General features: G+C 49.0%; 1 protein-coding gene across 7 annotated transcripts in view; it reads right to left on the bottom strand.

Moving 5' to 3' along the window:
* JADE1 (jade family PHD finger 1) overlaps positions 1–18,120 on the bottom strand; it is a 56,808-nt gene that overhangs the window by 16,074 nt on the left and 22,614 nt on the right. For all 7 annotated transcript variants that reach the window (XM_081240880.1, XM_081240878.1, XM_081240876.1 and 4 more), the window contains exons 3-8: positions 13,750–13,835; positions 10,532–10,689; positions 8,373–8,560; positions 5,638–5,849; positions 2,503–2,670; positions 1,147–1,263 (exon numbers count right to left, since the gene is read on the bottom strand). In XM_081240880.1, the coding sequence (XP_081097006.1) occupies positions 1,147–1,263; positions 2,503–2,670; positions 5,638–5,849; positions 8,373–8,560; positions 10,532–10,689; positions 13,750–13,835 (929 nt within the window). The remainder of the gene's footprint in view (positions 1–1,146; positions 1,264–2,502; positions 2,671–5,637; positions 5,850–8,372; positions 8,561–10,531; positions 10,690–13,749; positions 13,836–18,120) is intronic.

Genomic DNA, 18,120 nt, shown 5'->3' with positions numbered 1-18,120 from the left:
AGAGACAGAGAGAGAGACAGAGAGACAGAGAGAGAGAGAGAGAGACAGAGACAGAGAGAGAGAGAAAGAGAGAGTGTGTGTGTGTGCGTGTGCGTGCGTGCGTGCGTGCCGAGCCGTTGCGTGTCCTGCATCAAGAGGGCAGCCGCCCCAGACCGGCACCTCTGCCCATGGACTGTGACGTGGGGACCGAGGAGGAGCGGCGTCCCTGAGCTGGTGGCCCCACAGAGGCAAAGGGCCAACGGCAGCCACAGACTGCACCTGGAGACCGCGGTGGGACAGCACCTCAGGCCTCCGAGGTCACGACTGTCTAGACGCCAAAAACGTGAGGCCCGGAGAGGAACTTCTCAGGCAGCGCTTTAGACAACACCAAGAAACAGCGCGCCATCAATAGTCTCTCCGTGATTCTGTTATCTGCCTCATGGCTGTCTACACCTGCCTGTACGTGGACACAGAAAACTCAGGCCGACTTCTTACGTACAAGCTCCCCTCCCCCAGCCCCACCCTCCCTCACACGGTACCATAAAAAAATCAGATATTCAGACTGGGCAGAACCCCTGGTGCAGCACCTCATGGGTGTCCCTCTACCCACCCGGTCGGTGCTCCAAGGAGTCCCCGTTTTACCAAATGCAAAAGGGTTGGCGTGCCAAGCTGATTTCCAACAGTGTGCACCGCGTCAAGACACCCCACGCGCACACCTCTGAAACCAGCGGCGTCGGGGGCAGCCGCAGAGGCGGGGCTGCCGCTCGGCAGGCGAGAGGGTGACTGAGCCTCCAGTGCCGAGACTCCAGTTCCTCCCCAGAGCTGTCGGCCTGTGGAGAGAGCTGCAATGCCAGGCTTGGGGCAGGGAGGGAGGGAGAAACCAGATACAAACTGGAGCTGCCCTGCAGCTCAGGAGGACTTCTGAGTTGCCCTGTGATGGTTACAACTGGGGTTCCAGTCACACTGGACACTATCCACCAATAAAGGTGTGCATACTGGGCTGGAGACGTCCCTCAGCAACCTCAGAAGGGCTGTGAGAACCTCGTCCTGCTTCCTGGATTCTAGTCCCATCTCCGAACCCTGTGACGGTGAGTTCAGAGCCCTCCCCCATCCCGCTCCCCGGAACACAAGGAAGGGTAATGACGCCATCCCGACTAGGCTGGTTACCTGTATGGAGGCCCCAAACTTCTCATTGCAGAGGCTGCACACCAGTGCCCACCGACTGCTGGGGATGTGAGACACCTTCGTGATGGGCTCCATCTTCTCGGGGCTGCCAATGCTCACCTGGAGGCCCAAGAAATAACAAGACAGGGTGGCAGAGGTCGTCAGACAGGGGCTGAACACAGACAGTAGCAACTTAGAGATCCATTCCTTCCCCACGGCCCTCATACCAGAGGGTGCCAAGGGGCACCCACCCTCCAAGCGCAGGTAAAACCCCACTTTAAAGCATCAGGACAGCACAGGGGCCAGCTCTGGGCCAACTCCACGCCCTCCTCGGGGGGTCATCTGACACAAACGTCCTGTTTGTAAAAACACTCAGACACCCAGTGCTCACTGCTCACCCGAGTGACAGCAAAGACAAGGTAATCTACTATACCTCTGGTCCACTAAGAAGTGGTCAAGACTGGAAACCCGTCTTAAACATACTGCAATCAGTTGCGAACAATGGAGTAGAAGTAAATATTGACCACCTTTAATCTCTCTCTCAGTAAAGAAAACCATTCTCTTCAGTCAGAAACTATCACTACATACAAAGCGGAAAACTACCAAGAAAAACAAGGTCCCCTCCCTCTCCATATTCAGCCTGGATCACTGAACTGCATCCCTGTTAATACCAAACCGTGAGATCCCAAGCTACCAAGACCCAAGTCGTGAAGCCTCAATCCAAATCACTCCCAGATACTTTTCCTCAGGAGGAAAATGCACCAAAATCATATGCCAAAAAATGCTGAAATCTGAATCACAAATGACAGTCTCAGAGCGAGCCGAGCAAGTTAAATTAGTCAAGGTCTGGGACGTGAAATACATTAGACCAGACCTGAAATTAAAAAGGTTGAGACTAAGTAAGAATTTTAATAAAAAATCACAAAAATGTGACCTAGAGCAGTGGTTCTTTAACCGTGACGGTGCTGTATGCATGGCTCACCGGGCCCAGGAGTTTACGGCCCATCCCAGGGAAAGGACAGAGCCACACACCCAGGCCGCAGCGCGAACACACGCCGCGGGTCCGCTTCTGGGAGCGTGACAGCAGCGGAGGGTCAGCTGCAGTGGCATCAGAAGGGAAGTCTGAACACCTCCACCCAGAGTCCAACTCACTGCTGCCTCCAGGTAACATTTCCACAAATTTACACACCACTGACCACATGACAGCATGCTCGAGATTCAATTTAAGGTGGAAAAAAGGGTAGCAACTCAAAGGTGTCTTTTTACTCATCAGCTACAATGTGGCCCAGTGATGAATGGCTCCCTGTGAGGATGAACAGCCACGGGCTCCCAAGGTGAACCACCAACAAGGGCACCCACCTCGGGGATCCACAGCGCACAGCTGACGTGGACCCACTTGGTCCCACTGCGGGTAGGCTTCATCGCTCCGCCTTTCTTGGGACACAACAAACACTTGGGCTGAACCCCCAGGGCACACGTCCGGCACAGCCAACTGCCCTCTGGGACCTTGAGAATTCCGTAACAGGCCTGTAAAGCCACAGCACATCCCCAAGGAAAAGAGAGAAAGAGAAAAAAAGAGTTATTTTTACCCTGTGTGTCTACAAATTTTAAAACGCCTAGAAAGACTTTAACAGAAGCACCCCCAAAATAGAGGCACTCCTTTCAGGAACAGTGCCGGGCAGCCTCACAGCAGCAGTCAGGAGGTGGGTACAAGGTACAACGTACTTACCTACCAGAGGGTGGTCCTGAAAACTACTTGAGGACAGAAAGGTTTGTAAAACATCTGCTGTGTTGCTACAGATACCCATCTATATACCAAGTTTCTAAATACTGGGCAGTAAATCCTCAAAACTCTCTCCAGGGCTAGATGGCGGAAGGCAACCCTCTCTGATTTACTGATGTAGGTGGGCTATAAAGTGAGGGAAAAAACACAAAGCAGCTGAGAACCTCCCAAAGCTATTACACGAGACACCAGTGAAAACGAGAAGGAACTAAGGACCAGCCTCGCCCCCTGGGCTAAGCAAGCTCTACTGACCAGGCGCCGACACCCCGCCCCCCTCCCACACACAAGTGGGCACAGCAGGCGCAGAAAAATGAGACATTCTAGACAAAGAGAATTTGGTCTCTTTGGCGGATATTTAAAACAAAGCCTGCTTTGCATAAGATGGTAAATTACACAAGACAGCAAAAACTGCAGGAATCAAGGCAACTTAAAGTCATTAAGACCGTTCAAAGAAAGAAAAGGCAAACGTTAAAGAAGTGAAGAAACAAAACCATGATGGTACCAGGAGCACATTCAGAGCCTTTTAAAAACACCAAACTGTTCAGAACTTTATCCTTAAATGAACTACAAGTCAGGAAGTGGAGAGACAGAGTAACATAGTTCCAATTCTCCAGACAGGAAAAACACAGCCGCTATGCAATCTGAATATCCAGGATGCAAAAAGGAAACCACAGGATGATAGTTCAGGGAAGTTAAGTGACACTAAGATTGGAGCTTAGGAGCGCTGTGTCAGTGCCATGAATGAGCCACTGTCAACGCAGACTTACTGAAGGAAAAAAAAAAATTTTTTTTAATAGAGCTAACTGACACTATTAAGGTTTCAAATATCAGAAAGGTCTGTATCAGGCACTCTAGACAAAGTCTCATTTGAAGAGGTAATTTTTTTTTTTTTTTTTTTTTTTACTGGAAAAGCAAGTCTAAGTAAAACAGAAGATTAAATAAAGGATGCCTGAAAGGCAAGTCATGAAGAACATCTCAAAAGAAAAAGGAACCACAGGAAATGCTAATAGGCAATGTGGTATGGCTGAAAGAACAGCAGACCAGGCACGGGACGGGGTGTGTGTGTGGCGTGTCGTCCAGAGCTCCCTGAGTTCCAGTTCCAACTCTGCCACTAACCCGCAGTGGGATGCTGAACAGCCCACCCTGACTTCAGTTAACTCATTTATAAGCACAGGGTTTGAGCAGTTTTCAAGCGGAACCCTTTTTTTCAAACAAGATTTGTCTCATGGCGAGGGTTGGTGGGGGGGTAAAAATGGCAGGAAAAAAACTGAAACATCATCCAAGTAAATGGCACCAACAACATAAAAGCAACAATGGCAGTCACAATGCTCATGATCTTGAAACAACAATATCTCTATAAGAATTCTAAATTATCCCAAGGAAAGCGCCTAGATAATTTGAAAATCCAGAGCTACAAGATGGGCTATAACATGACTTCAAAAGCCAGAGACTTGTGGTCTCCCCATCAGGATGAGATGGGACAAGGTCACCGCTGGTAAAGTCCTCAGGCAGAAGGGAAACCCAGGAAGCAGACACATTACAAAGAAAACAACAGTCAGGAACTTCACAAAGTAAACTTGATTTTCCTTCCCAAGAGGTCACCCAAGCCACTGTCCCACACAAGCCCTTAAGTTTGTTTTAAATCTCAGCATCAACAGGTGAATTCAAAGCAAGTACCTCTGGAGAGCCTATTAACTAAAGCGTGCATGTGAACACATGTCCCCAAAGAAATACAAGTTACTTCATTATTGCATTAAAAAATAAATGAAAGAGGTAAGGGTCAAGACTAAGATTCTCCCAAGCTTTTTAAATTACCCAGTACCCAACCTTACTGAAGCAACCGCCAAATCCTCTCGACATCACGGAGGACAGGAAATAACTTTCAAGAAAAGGGGACCCTTTCCTCTTGTTCAAGGGCTCAGTTTATATACTAACATGTTAGCAAATGTTATGTGTTGAATAGTGTCCGAAAAGTATATGTTAAAGTAAGTCCTAACCCCAGTACCTCAGAATGTGACCTGATTTGGAAATAGGGTCACAGTAGATGTAGTCAGTTAAGATGAGGTCACACTGGAGTAGGGTGGGCCCTTCATCCAGCGTGACTGGCGTCCTTACAAGAAGATGGCGACGTGTGAAGACACAGATGCATGGGGAGGACACAAAGTGACGGCAAAGCCAGAGACCAGCGTTGTGCAGCTGCAAGCCAAGGAACGCCAACAACTGCCAGCAAACAGCCAGGAGAGGCGAGGAAGGATTCTCCTTCCAGGTTTCAGAGGGAGCATGGCCCTGCCGATGCCTTGATTTCAGACTTCTAGTTTCCAGATAGCAAGACAATAAACTTCTTGTTATTTTAAGCCATCGAGCTTGTGCAAGGGCAACTAACACAGCAAACTCACCGCCTTTTCAAGAGTCCCCCCGCCCCCTGCCCGCCAGTGTTCTCAATAGCTATAAAGCCAGGTGTTAGAGCAGGGCAGAGGGGCTCATACAGTCTAAGTAAACCTGACTTCTGTGGCTGGGAATAAAGACACTATGCAAAGAAAGAATGAGGTCCACAGAGGATCCTATTCTCCTGGTTGTAAAAGTAACAAGAAGTACTTCAAACACTAAGCACCTGACAGGAACAAAAAGATGGGCACACGTTTTTAACTCATGGACCCTGTCTGGAGGAACCACCCCAGGTGGGCTCCTTCCGGGCCCCGCTGCCCACATACCTGGTGCACACAGATGTTGCATTTGTCACAGAACACCATCTCATTGCCGTCCTCACCGTCAGGCGACTGGCAGACGTCACAGACAACGTCTTCATCATATTCAATCCCCAGGCCTTCTTCAGTCTCTATAGCATGATTCATATTATCGTAGCATCGCTGTTCAAATTCCTCCAGGACCCTTTCCATGGTGTATTCATCTAACTCAGGCATTCCTGGAGGGAAAATGCCACAAAACCATTTTAATAAACCCATATTAATAAATATAATACTATTTATACTAATAAAAATGCACAATGAATAAATAATATTATAAACAAATCTATCCTGAGTGCCCCCAAATATGTTCTATTGGATGTCCCTCAGACCCTTCCAAGGAAGGGTCTTTAAATTCAAAGGCAGAAAGAGACTTCCACCCAACAGTTTGTTCCCTACTGAAGATGGAGTGCTTGCTGTAAAAAGATCATTCCCAAAAGGGTTCCAGGATATTAAATGCATATATTATTGTTAGACTGTCATTTCATTACAATATTATATATAACAACTAGCATGTAAGTGACTTCAAAACCATGACCACCTATTATGGTTTGGGTATTTTTTTCCAAAAAACATTCCATTCTTGCTACTTAAAATGGCGCTCTGAGAACAGATTTCACTGTGAACACTCAAATGTTTTTACCTGGTTTATCCCTCCTCACCCTCTGAATTTACTAAGTTGAGATGCATAGTTAGTCAGACACATGAAAGACGGAAACACAAGGGACGTCAAGCAAAGGAGACAGACAGCTCCTGGTGAATCAAAGAAAATGCATTCTTATGCAAGAATGGCCAAAAACAAACTTCAAGCGGTTATCATGTATGGTTACAGCTAGTGGTGGGGATAAGACTTTTATTTTCTTCCATTTGTGGACGTATTCCAAACTTCCTACAATGAAAATACTCACGCAGAAAGAAAAAACAGCTTGTAAAAAATATTCAAACACATGTAACTGGCAAGAAACAACAGAAGTGTCATTAGGGCCAACAACAAATTATATGCATTATCGTAAATATAATTAACACTTCAAGTTTCTGAAAACTTGGAGAACACATTAGCACTGACACTGTGATAAGCCCTAAACACATAGTCAAAAAAGCCACCTATCATCTCAAACCTTATTTCATGACGAGGTCGTTTCTGCGTGGCCGGGAGGTTTCATCTCAACTCCTCCTACCAGTTCTGAAAACACCACTGGCTTTGAAAATACAGTCCTATGCCCTATAATTAATTTTTACCATTAAAAAGACCAATAAAAGCTAAGACAAACGTCTTTAAGCATGCGTTCAATACATGTTATACAACTGCATCGCTTATCCTGCCAAAGTATTCAGCACTGCCTTGCAGTCTGATGAGCAAGCCCAGCACTCACCACCTAGACCATCCACCGAAGCCCCCGGTCCCTGGCCGTCTGTCCCTCTGCCTTAACACAGGACACCCAGCCAGTCCAGTGCGTACAGTTGTCTTTACAAAGTAGAATTTTATAGTCTATGAAGCTAAAACATAGTATTCAGTTCCAAGAGAGCACTGACAACTTCTGAACAGACTCCCACCTCCTAGCCTGCTAACATCCTGGCCACTAATACCTAAAACCAAGGACCATAAGGAAGGAAATCTACTTTATCAAAATATCGGAGTAACGGCTTTCCCAGCTCAGTCCACACCATCATTCCCACTCAGAGGCTGGGGAGCAGCATGCATGGCAGCATCGGTTACATGCCAGGCCCTGTGCTAGGCTCAGGCATCCACACGAAACGAAGTCTTAGTTCTTCAGGGCTTTGAAATCCACCATGAAACACTCTGTAAATATTTACCACGTGCTAGACTGCAAATACACGGCCTGTGCCACCACTTCCCGACCTTGACCTACAGCACAATGCTAATTAATCCTCACGTCTCTCACAGGAAGCCCAGACTTGGTCTCACTGACTTGCCATCACCACACTTCAGGCAACCCTTAGCAATCAGAAGTGGTGTGTGAGCCGAGATCCAAGTGTCATCCTGGTCGTGACACAAGGAGATGCAAGCAAACGAGGTACTCTGAGCTGTACATACACGAGAATGGCCGACTTGTAGAAAGGATCACAATGGGCAGGGCACCCAGCTAAGGTAGGGCTTCACCAAAGGAAAGCCAGGACCGATCAAGGGGTGAGAGGAGAAAGCACTCAGGTTTGGAAAAGGACTTAAGGGGAATCACTGAGGTGAAAACACGAGGGATATGTTTGGAAAACGGTGAGCTTGGCTGGAGTGGCATTTCCTGTGAGAAACTGCAGGCCACAGCTGAAGAAGGCGGCATCCGAATAGCACCGCCGGAGGAGGAAGAAACAGAACACCGGAGCAGGAAGCTGTGGACCAGACCCTTGTGTTATCTTGGGGAAGCACTGCATTTCTCTGGGCCTCAGTTCCCTTGAGGTAACTGGCGGAGTTGCGGGGTGTAGGGCAGGGCAGGAACTGGGAGCCCCGCTTTCCTGCCCGTGGAAGACACCCCTCCTCGATCCCACCTCTCTGTCCATGAGACGCACACGGGCTGAGTCCCTCTCAGCACACCTGCCGCAGCTGGACACGCACACCTCCAACAAAGAGCCCGTGATTCTGAGACCGGACTGAGGCCGAGACGGAGCTGGCATCGCCCCTGAACCGCAGGCCTCAAGCGCTCGCTGCTCGTCATCCGCAACCAAGCAGCAGAGACCCCGCCTCTCACCCATCTCCTTGAACTCCTCGTTGGTCAGTTCCAGCCACGCAGCGTCCATGTCGTTGAGATCGTAACGACACACGCTGTCGGCCAGCGTCCGGATGTCAACGTAGCCCAGCTCTGGAGGCTCGGAGCCCGACGAGACGATGTATTTCTTGGGCCTGATGAACATGAGGGACTTCTCTTCAGACACGACCCTGGTTAACAAGAAAACAGGCAGCCAGGTTACCCTTCCTGCCACAAGAAAGAAAGTCTGCCAGAAGGCCCCAAGCGAGCTTCCACCTCCAACCCCCATAACCTAGGTCACTGCCAGGTTCAGAGAGTTAAAACCCTAACGCCACCGCTGACAAAACAAAGCAGGAGTCGTTAAAACCCCTAAAATAGAAATAGATGCAAGTGAAAACGCTGCAGAAGTCTTCAAAATCAGCCTCTCCCACGTGGCCTCCAAGGACGCTGCCGTGCCCAGCCACCCGCTGTGACAGCAGTGTCAAGGGTTAAAGATTACATCCCTTTCCACTAACCAGGCCTGCCCGCCCTGCTGGAGGCCACCAAGCCCTGGGTTCTCAGGGACATGGAGGCAGCAAGAGCAGCCACACGGCAGGGCACACACAGCAGAAGGCCGAGAAGCCAAGGGGAGAAACCCGTCACCTCTGGTTCTAGAACTCAGGCCTTGTCCATCACTAAGCAGTCTGAGAACCAGAGAGTCCCAGCCACGGGCGGGATGCTCCCGGCACAGCTGGGGGCCCAGGGAGGAGGGCAAGTCCCCTCCACTCCTGCACTTGCACCCTCGCCCCGGCCCCGGGAACGCCTGGAGAAGTGCTGGCCCCCACAAAACAAAGTCCGCGCAGGAAGAGGGTGAGTCACTGCTGATGGGGAGTGAGGGGCCTCGGGAGCACAACATGGCCACCGGCCCTCCACCTGCACGTCTCGGTGTGCAGGTAGCTCGCGTTAACACCCAGCTGTCCAAGGAGGCCGTCAAGGTGTCTCCGTCACCTTATGATTGCCAGGGTGGCTTTATCTACAGGACACGGAGACAGGCACAGTTAAAGGAGTTATTCGTCCTACTCGACTAAGGGCAGGGTTTCAGCTGACACTTCCATGAGCTGTGTTAGCGTTTACTCGTCTTGTGCTGGGCTCGTAACCCCTGGACTGGGGTCGCCAGTGCTGCACAGCTAGTCGGTGCTGTGCCCCAGATGCAGCCCTGAGGCAACCAGACCGTGCTTCTCCTACAGAGCCCAGTGAAACACTCCATCCACTCCACGGGCTGCAGTCTGACGTGTGGAGGCATCGGAGCGGTCATTTCAGCCTGCATCTTTATGGGGACATTTGTCACCGAGATCCCAAACACAATAATCAGACTCGACCACCGCCGGTGCCTGAGGGACAGGATGTGGATGAGGGCCAAGGGGTAAATTCAGTCCACACTCGGCAATGGTGAAAGAGGTCATTTCGCAAAGCAGGCAGGTGACTGACCACGCGGCGGCGGCAAAGGCGGCTGCCAGCCAAGCACAGAGGGCACTCAGCTCCCTCGCCCTGCGAGCAGCCTCAAGGCCAGTGGAGCCGGCCGGAGAGGACACAAGCAAACCGGCCCAGCTTCACGCTGAAGCCGGTCAGCGAAGAGCCGACCCTCAAGACCCTTAAGGAGAAAAGTGGTTAGAAGTAAATCCAGAGAAAGCCCAAGAGCAACCAGACCAAGTCCATCCGAGGACTACTCATCAACACACTCCTCCGCTAAGCTCCCCGCCCACAGGACCCTAACCTGGCAGGACTGCTCACACCCGTCCTCCCCCAGAGGTGAGGGACCACAGCAGGAGCCAACCGACGGACACCTCTCTCCAGCACAGCGGCCCTCCAGAGGGGAGGGGAAACAGCTGTGCAGACATCCAAATGTCCCTCCCCCAGCCAGCCACTTCCCAGGAAGCCTTGGAATTTACCTTCCTCTCTAAGAGAGAGGCACCTTCCCAAGGTGGCTGCAATGTTAAGTTCAGAGGCCCATGGCCCTTAAAAGCACTACCTTCGGACCTGAGGTGTGTTTCTACTGCATTTCTCTTTCCCCGGAAGCCTCACTGCTGACCCAAACGCTGCTGCTCCTCTCAGGCACCCGGCTGTCGGGGCAGAAAGGCAACTGTCAGGGGAGAGGCGGCACCCCTCCCCTGGGGCACGTCTACCTGGCCACGGGCTGAGGGATGGTCCCAGGGCTCACCGGCACCTGGACCCCTTTCTCCCACTCCTGTCTCCAGGGATCTGCCAGCACATAGTACTCCTCCGGGTTCAGCTGGTAGGAGTCATGCAACTTCATGGCGGTGATCAGGTCTGTCCTAAACACCTGGAAAGGGAAAGAAAGGGTCACTGACATTGGATATTTGCATTCTTATTCAGAGCGCTGGCAGCTGCAGGGTAACCATGGAGCTGCCAGGTAACAAGGTCACTGTTTCAACAGAGAACCAGTCTGACCTATTACAGGAAACCCCTCGGCCTGCCACGCCCCGGGCCTCGCTCAGGGTCGGAGGTGGCAGCAGCTCACACTGCCCTCCCTCCCCCGCCAGCTCCGGGAGATGGCGACGTCTGCACCAGCTACTGCAACACAGGAACCTCGCTGCCGTCCCCGGAAAAACTTCTAAGAACTCCCAATTCACCAAGCAGGCTGCTGAAAACACATGCCTAAAAAAATCCCTGGAGGGAGATATTTCACTCAAGGGTGCCTTTCTCGTAAATGTTTAAGAAATAAAACTCCACTAACCATGTAACAACTCCAAGCCAAAACCCAGGGCCACCAGGGATCCCTCTTCTCTACTCAGACTGCCTCTCCCCACCTCCCGCCTGCCCAGGCACCCGGGCTTACAGCAAGGTGTCCGGGGAGGGCGGGTCCTGGTTGGCTAGAGCCAGGCAGAGTACAGGATGGAAACATCTGGGAAACAAGCAACAACACACCAGTGGAGGCAAGGCAGAAAATGGGTTGGTAAAGAATGGGTTTGCACACCTTCACCTGGCATAACTTCTACTAGGAAAGCAGCATTTGTGGGGAAAGGAGAGGAGGGAAGGAGGGGAGGAGACAGAGAGGAAGAAAGAAGAAAGCAAGCAAGCTACCACCCTCTCTTCACCCTGCCACAAACAGACGCACAAGACTCAGAAGTACCCCTCGGCCAAGAGGGCCCCTCAGGCCTCATCTGGGGCCAGGAGAGGAGCACCACAAAGGTGGCCCCCGCGTGCCTGCTCCTCCTGGCGGGGCGGGAAGCGGCCGGAGCCCAGTCCACTCCTGTCTCAGGGCCACACGAGGAAGCTCTGACCCTGGCATTAGCGCTGGCCCAAAGTTGTATTTGGCACCAAGTGTGCCTGCATCTGTAAGCTACACTCTCTGTTTACACAAGTCACAATGCTGAACTCTCTCTTCTTGGGACAGGGAGTTCTTTCTTGTGCTGCTAAGCACAGTTCACATTATATGCCTGCTAATAGGTCCGTATTTGTTTTTCCTGGTGGCTTTTCAGGCTGGTGATCACTTTAATGAACTTCACCGTAACCAAGTCTGAGGCAGTGTCTGAATAAGAGGGCCATGTCTCCAGCCTGCCATTTTGGGCCTGACTTTCCCCCAGTTTGCCGCTCCTCATCTCTAAAGTCCCAGTAATAAGCAAGAACCTGGCTGTGCACCTCCCACAAAAGCACAAGATCAGGGCCCCCTGTGGCACTGAGCCCTGCAGCAGATGCCCATGCCCCAGGGAGCATTAACTTTGTCGGTCATGCCCTCCAGACCCCCAAAAAGTCCTTTCAAACAAAGTCACAGATCTACATCTTCAGGAAGCACATCAGTTAAAAACACATTCCAACTAAGTCTGATAAGTAATAAATAAGGGATTTTGCCCAAGAAGAAGGAAAATCAAACTGAAGCAACAAGATGAGAAAAGGCAGCCCAACATTCCTGCACTCAGAGACCTGGATGAGGATGGTCAAGGACTGAAACAGATGCCCTCAAACGGACATGAGCTCCCGAGTCCCCAGCAGGGCTCAACCTGAGCACTCCAAGTATAAAGTAATTTCAACGCAGAAAAAAAACACAACAACCCTGGAACAAAACACAGGTCAAGGACAAGACTGGCGCCATCCACACTTCCCAGTGCCGACTCTGGGAGGGGTTCTAGCTGCACCCGGGGCACTGGTGCTCTCACACAGCTATCAGCTCCCTGTTGGAGCACCCTGTATTCCTGCCCTGAAATAACAGGAGTGCAGTGTGGACATCAGAAGGGTATTGAGGGGGCTGTGGAGGGAATTAAAGAGATAAAAAAGAGCAGCAGAGTCACTCCCAATACCAGAGGAAAGGAAGGCAGCACTGCAGATTCAAAAGTACAAAGGCCTGGAATAAATCAAGGTGATAAAACGGCCACCTTCTCATGAACATCTGATCTAATGTTTAAGTGTCCCCTGGGATGGTTTTCCACAATTCTAAAGTATATTATATACTACTTCCTCATGGAGAAAGTTATTCCACAACTAAATAATCCTACGCTCCTCAACACAGCGCCCCCGGCTTTCCCGCTACCGTCGAAGAAGTTCCTCATGGATGGTGGCCTCTGCTCAGTCGCTACAGGATGAGGCTGTCTTTGAAGTCATCCCACTAAGAGGCAGTGCAAAAGCAAGGGGCTGGACCGAAAACTCTCCTCCCCATAACCTGCTCACCTAAACACTGTGACAAACTAAAATGCCTTTCCTTCAATCACTTAGCTCCTCAGAGCCCAGTCCAAGGTTTTCAGAAAACACAGGTCTCAGGAGTGGGAGGGGCCCCTAACCAACAAAAGCCACAAAGAAACTCACCTAAAAACAATTCTGGATAGATAGATGACAGATAGGTAGATAATAACAAAATGTGAGGGAGCAGGGAAATGTAAGATGAGAAACAAATTTCAAAAGAAGGGGAGAAAGCCTTAAGCATAATCCCCTAAACAAAATCCCAGAATTACACTGGGTTTTGCCAAACAAGCCACAAATTCATGACTAAAACTAACTTGAGGCTGGCAGTGACTGGCAGCAGCTGAACATGCTGACCTCCAGGCCACAGGAAAAGTTGTTGGGAGCCAGCAAAGGTGAAACAGAGAAGGAAAAAAAATAAAAATAAAAAGAATTAATAATAATAGCTAACATTTACTGAGCAGGATTTACCTTCTACATATTAACCTCTGGGTATTAACCCACTTAATTCTCACAAAAATCCTACGAGGTGAACACCTATATTATCCCCATCTTACAGATTTGGAAACTGAGGCACAGAGAGGTTAAGTAACTTGCCCAAGAATGCACAGACTGACACCAATATCAACCAACCAGGTGTGTGTGTCAACCATATGTACTCATGCACACAGGTACGACATGCACAGTCATGCCAGCATTCAAGAAATACCTCCGAAGGCTTTCGATCTTCATGTCTGGAGCATGAACTTCTCCTGTGCTGGGATCTGGAATTCTGTGACCAAGTAGTTGACAGGCCTAAAGAAACAAATATCCGAATAGGAATAATTAAAAGTACACAAATCACTGAGGGTTTCACAGGGTTCTTTTTTTTAACCAGACTCAGCAAGGCGCCCCTCAGCACCACCCCAGGAGACGGCCCGATGCTCTGCCAGAGCTCTCCTCTCTCCCCTGGAGCTCCTCCACCCCCATTGCTCACTTAAACGCTCACTTCCCACAGCAGGCCAACAAGACCACTCCGCACACACTGTGTTCAGGGCTGCTGCATCACAGGTACAACTCACGGAGGGGAGAGGCCTTTCAAGAACACCATGCAGGCAGAGCCTTCTTCATCCGCAAGCCTGCACTTCTTAAGAGGTTCAAAGCCTTGCACTGGTAAATATAAATCCAGAAACTTCTTTTTTAATCTTCAGTAAGTTTTTAAACACTAACATCGTTGTACTAAATCCTAAAGCCATCCCCCAAAAGGTTTGACTCCACAAAAGAACTTAGCAATCCCTAAAAAAGGGAAACTCAGACCCACCATAGACTAGGTGCTCCGGCCAAATCACCTTTAAAACTGCCTACTCCGCTTCCCCAGAGAATGCCTGTCAGCTCTCTTCTGAGCTCTGAGGACAAGATGCCCTTATCCTCTGTCGTGGGGTCTCTCCCCCGCCAAGCCATGGAAACTGGAAGCCCTACCAGGCCACCTATGTCTCTTAACCACCACCAAGTCTGAGCTCCTCTCACACCTGAGACCCTCTGCAGCACTGGCTCCACCCTGCCCGAGACGATCCCTCAGCCGCAGCGGCAACTCTCCTTCCTGGTGTCCCCACTCTGTGGGTCCCTGTCCTCCACGCATGAGCTCTCTCACCTTCTTGCTCCAGTGCCCTCCCCGGGGAGCGCCCATCCACGCCCACAGTCTTACCTGGCAGGCCCAGGAGACTGTAAGACCTGCATTCCCACACTAACCTCCCTCCCCAGCACCAGGTCCATGTTCACCTTCAGATCAGACATCAGTCGAGCCCACGGCGTTCCTGAGATCAGTCAACCCAGCACAACAGCAACTGGGCTAGACATTTTACTCAAACCTGCTCTCCTATTCCTACTTTGACGCATATCACCACCATCTCTACCTGAAGTCCGAAATCAGAGAGTCATTCTAGACTCTCTGCACTCAGGACACATCCACTCCACGGCCCAACAGCTCAGAGCCCAGCTCCTCTTCTCTGCCTCTGCCACCGCCTCCTGTCTGTGGGTGCCATACTGACACCAGAGATCTGAAACAGCCCTCCTAACGACCTGTCTACCTTCCCAGTAACTTGCCTCCATGGTGAACAAGCTGTACCATTTCCCAGAAATTAACAACTCCCCGCCCCAAATAAAAGCTAAAAACTGAGGGAACTGCCATTCTACCAGTAAAATCACTTGCCACTCAGAACAGGAAACCCTTATCTCCACAGATTCCAGAGACAAGGGACACAGAATCAAAGTATCCTTAAGACCTTGGGGGCATTAAGAAGTAGGTTCTGCCTATAAGCCTATCATCAGATTTGCAATGACAGAGACTAAAGGGGATTGCCAAGCTTCCCTCTGACAGGGAAGGGCACTACCCTTGATGGCCAGTCCTGAGGCTTGTTTACTGGGTCAACTGACTGCTGCTAGGCCAGCAGAATTAGATTTCCTATTGGTGACCCTACTGCACTGTTCAGTAACAGTTTCGAAAATTCTTCTTTAAAAAACAATCCTAAGTATATCTCTTTAGACTCCTAGATGAACAAGAATAAAGTTCACACCCACACTGAAAGAAATATTCTGGGCACACTGGGGTGAGCCTGACTTGTAGGAAGTTCTGAATCTGGTCATCATTGGAAAAAGGAAGACAGAAGACAAATTAGGAACCTGGTGAGGAAGGCAGCCAGGCAGCTCATGTCTCCAGACAGGCCTCTCTTCCACCGTCCGGTCCTGCAGGCCATCGTCTGGCCAGCCCACAGGCGGAAAGAAGAGACGGGGAAAAGCACAAGACAACTGCAGACGGGACGGCCCCAGGCCTCAGGGAGGGCAAAGAGGTGCAGGGCAGACAGGGATCCCCGTTTACTGTGCATCACTATGTACAGGGTTATAAATGACAAGAAATTTTAAACCATTCCATTGCTGTACTTCAATAACTAACATGGGGTCGGGGGGGACACAAATGCTTATGTCAAACACTTTCAGAGTTAAAGCAGCAACAACAAATTCATGCATTCTTAAGTTTTACGACCCTCTTTTGCCCTTTTGGGGATCTGTCAGGATCCCTCCAGGGTAGTTTCCAAGGTTGCCAGGAAGCTTGCAGCTTTGCTGGCATAGGACACATCCAAGTAATGGCAATCATTTAGAAACTTTTTCCAGGGCTGCTTTTATATTCTTGAAAAATGTTGCCTGCTTTTAAAAACAGACATTCAAAAATGCTACAAATTTGGTATCTGACTGTATTACCCAAGAGAAATTCTGGTCCACCCATAAAGTCTGTTCCTCTTCCTTTAATTTGCCTAATGCAAAAAGAGGAAGAGAAAAATTAATCTTATTAAACTCACTTTGCAGAAAGGGAAAGACTGGGGGAAAAGCTAAGTTTAAATTATCACTGACATAAGGAATGTTCTTAGCTTATTTATAGAACCACCCAAGCATCCACCGACAGAGTGAATGAATAAACAAACAGTGGCATATCCACACCATGGAATACTACCCAGCAATAAAAAAGAACGAGCTGTTGATACACACAACACGGATGAATGTAGGAATAATTATGTGGAGTGAAAAGATAAAAAGAGTATGTATTGTATTATTCCATTTATATAAAACTCTGGAAAATATAAACTAATCTATAGTGACAGAGAGTAGATCAGAGGTTGACTGGGGAAAGTGGGGAGAGAAGGATTATCATGAGCTTTATGATTTCATGGGTGTAAACATGTCAAAATGTATCAAAGTGTACAACTTTAAATGTGTGCAGAAAATAATTGATCTTCTACCATCCATTAACAGTAAAGGAAAAGAAAATGCTCCGTTTTATCCTATACATTAACATTAAAGTTAACATTAACAGTAAAGGAAAAGAAAATGCTCCGTTCTACCCTACACAGGTGGTTTGTGTAAAACCTAGACTTTGCTGCTGAACAGTGAGAAACTGGATCCTCCCACGTCCAGCAGCAGACAGTTGTTGATGGTGATTTCCTCCTTCTAATTCACTTTAAAACTGTGTAATACCTATTTACAACATACAGTATACCTAAGTCAGTGCTGTGCACACAGCAGATCCTCAATTTTTTTTAAAAAAAAGTCTTTAAGTGAACAAAAACACAGCGTCGTTGTTTGGGACTGTAACTCAAGAGCCGAAGGTGGCTCTGTTTCACCTATTAGAAGACATGCTTTTGAGCTCGAGGAAGATGAGGCCATGGAAAACAAAGCACTAATGCCTTTAAAGACAGCGTGGCGGGGGCACTGCTTCCTGACTGGAACACACCTCCATCTACAAACAGATCCACGGCAAGTCCACAGGAGACTCCAAGCAAGTGCCTTGACGTTCCTACGCCAGTTCTCCTCCCTCATCCATGTTCCCTCTGGATACTTCTCAGAATATTATCCAAGCAAAAATAATTTGCAGCCATTTTAATTTTAAAAAGTTATGTCACAGAACATTTTTTTTGAAAGTATGTTGGAGGAAAAAAAATTTAAAACCAGAAATTAGAGTATTTCAAACACCAAAAGGACTGGGAGATTCTGATTTACACTATAGTAAAACACTGGCCACTTGTTAGTTCTTAAAAACCACATGCTAAGATTATGCTGGGTTGGTGCTGCATTTTGTTGTTTTCAGAATGCTAACATTTAATGACAAGCTAAATTAAGAATATGGCAAGTGGGGCTTCCCTGGTGGCGCAGTGGTTGGGAGTCCGCCTGCCGATGCAGGGGACACGGGTTCGTGCCCCGGTCCGGGAGGATCCCACATGCCACGGAACGGCTGGGCCCGTGAGCCATGGCCGCTGAGCCTGCGCGTCCGGAGCCTGTGCTCCGCAACGGGAGAGGCCGCAGGGGTGAGAGGCCCGTGTACTGTAAAAAAAAAAAAAAAAGAAGAATATGGCAAGCAAAATTTTGTTTTATTTTCTTGTTGCTTTCAGGAGAAGTTAGGAACTCTAAAAATTTGGCAATAATATCTAAATTTATTTTATTGCCCACACACAAGATATTACTACCTAAAGTTAAGTCCGCTCTAGTGACAAATGTACGTGACTTTTAAATTCTTGACATATATGCTGTTTGAGTATCAACAATTAATATCCAT

This window comes from Mesoplodon bidens, assembly GCF_964165515.1.
Source record: "Mesoplodon bidens genome assembly, chromosome: 1".
Lineage (NCBI taxonomy): Eukaryota > Metazoa > Chordata > Mammalia > Artiodactyla > Ziphiidae > Mesoplodon > Mesoplodon bidens.
This window is presented reverse-complemented; position numbering and strand designations above follow the sequence as displayed.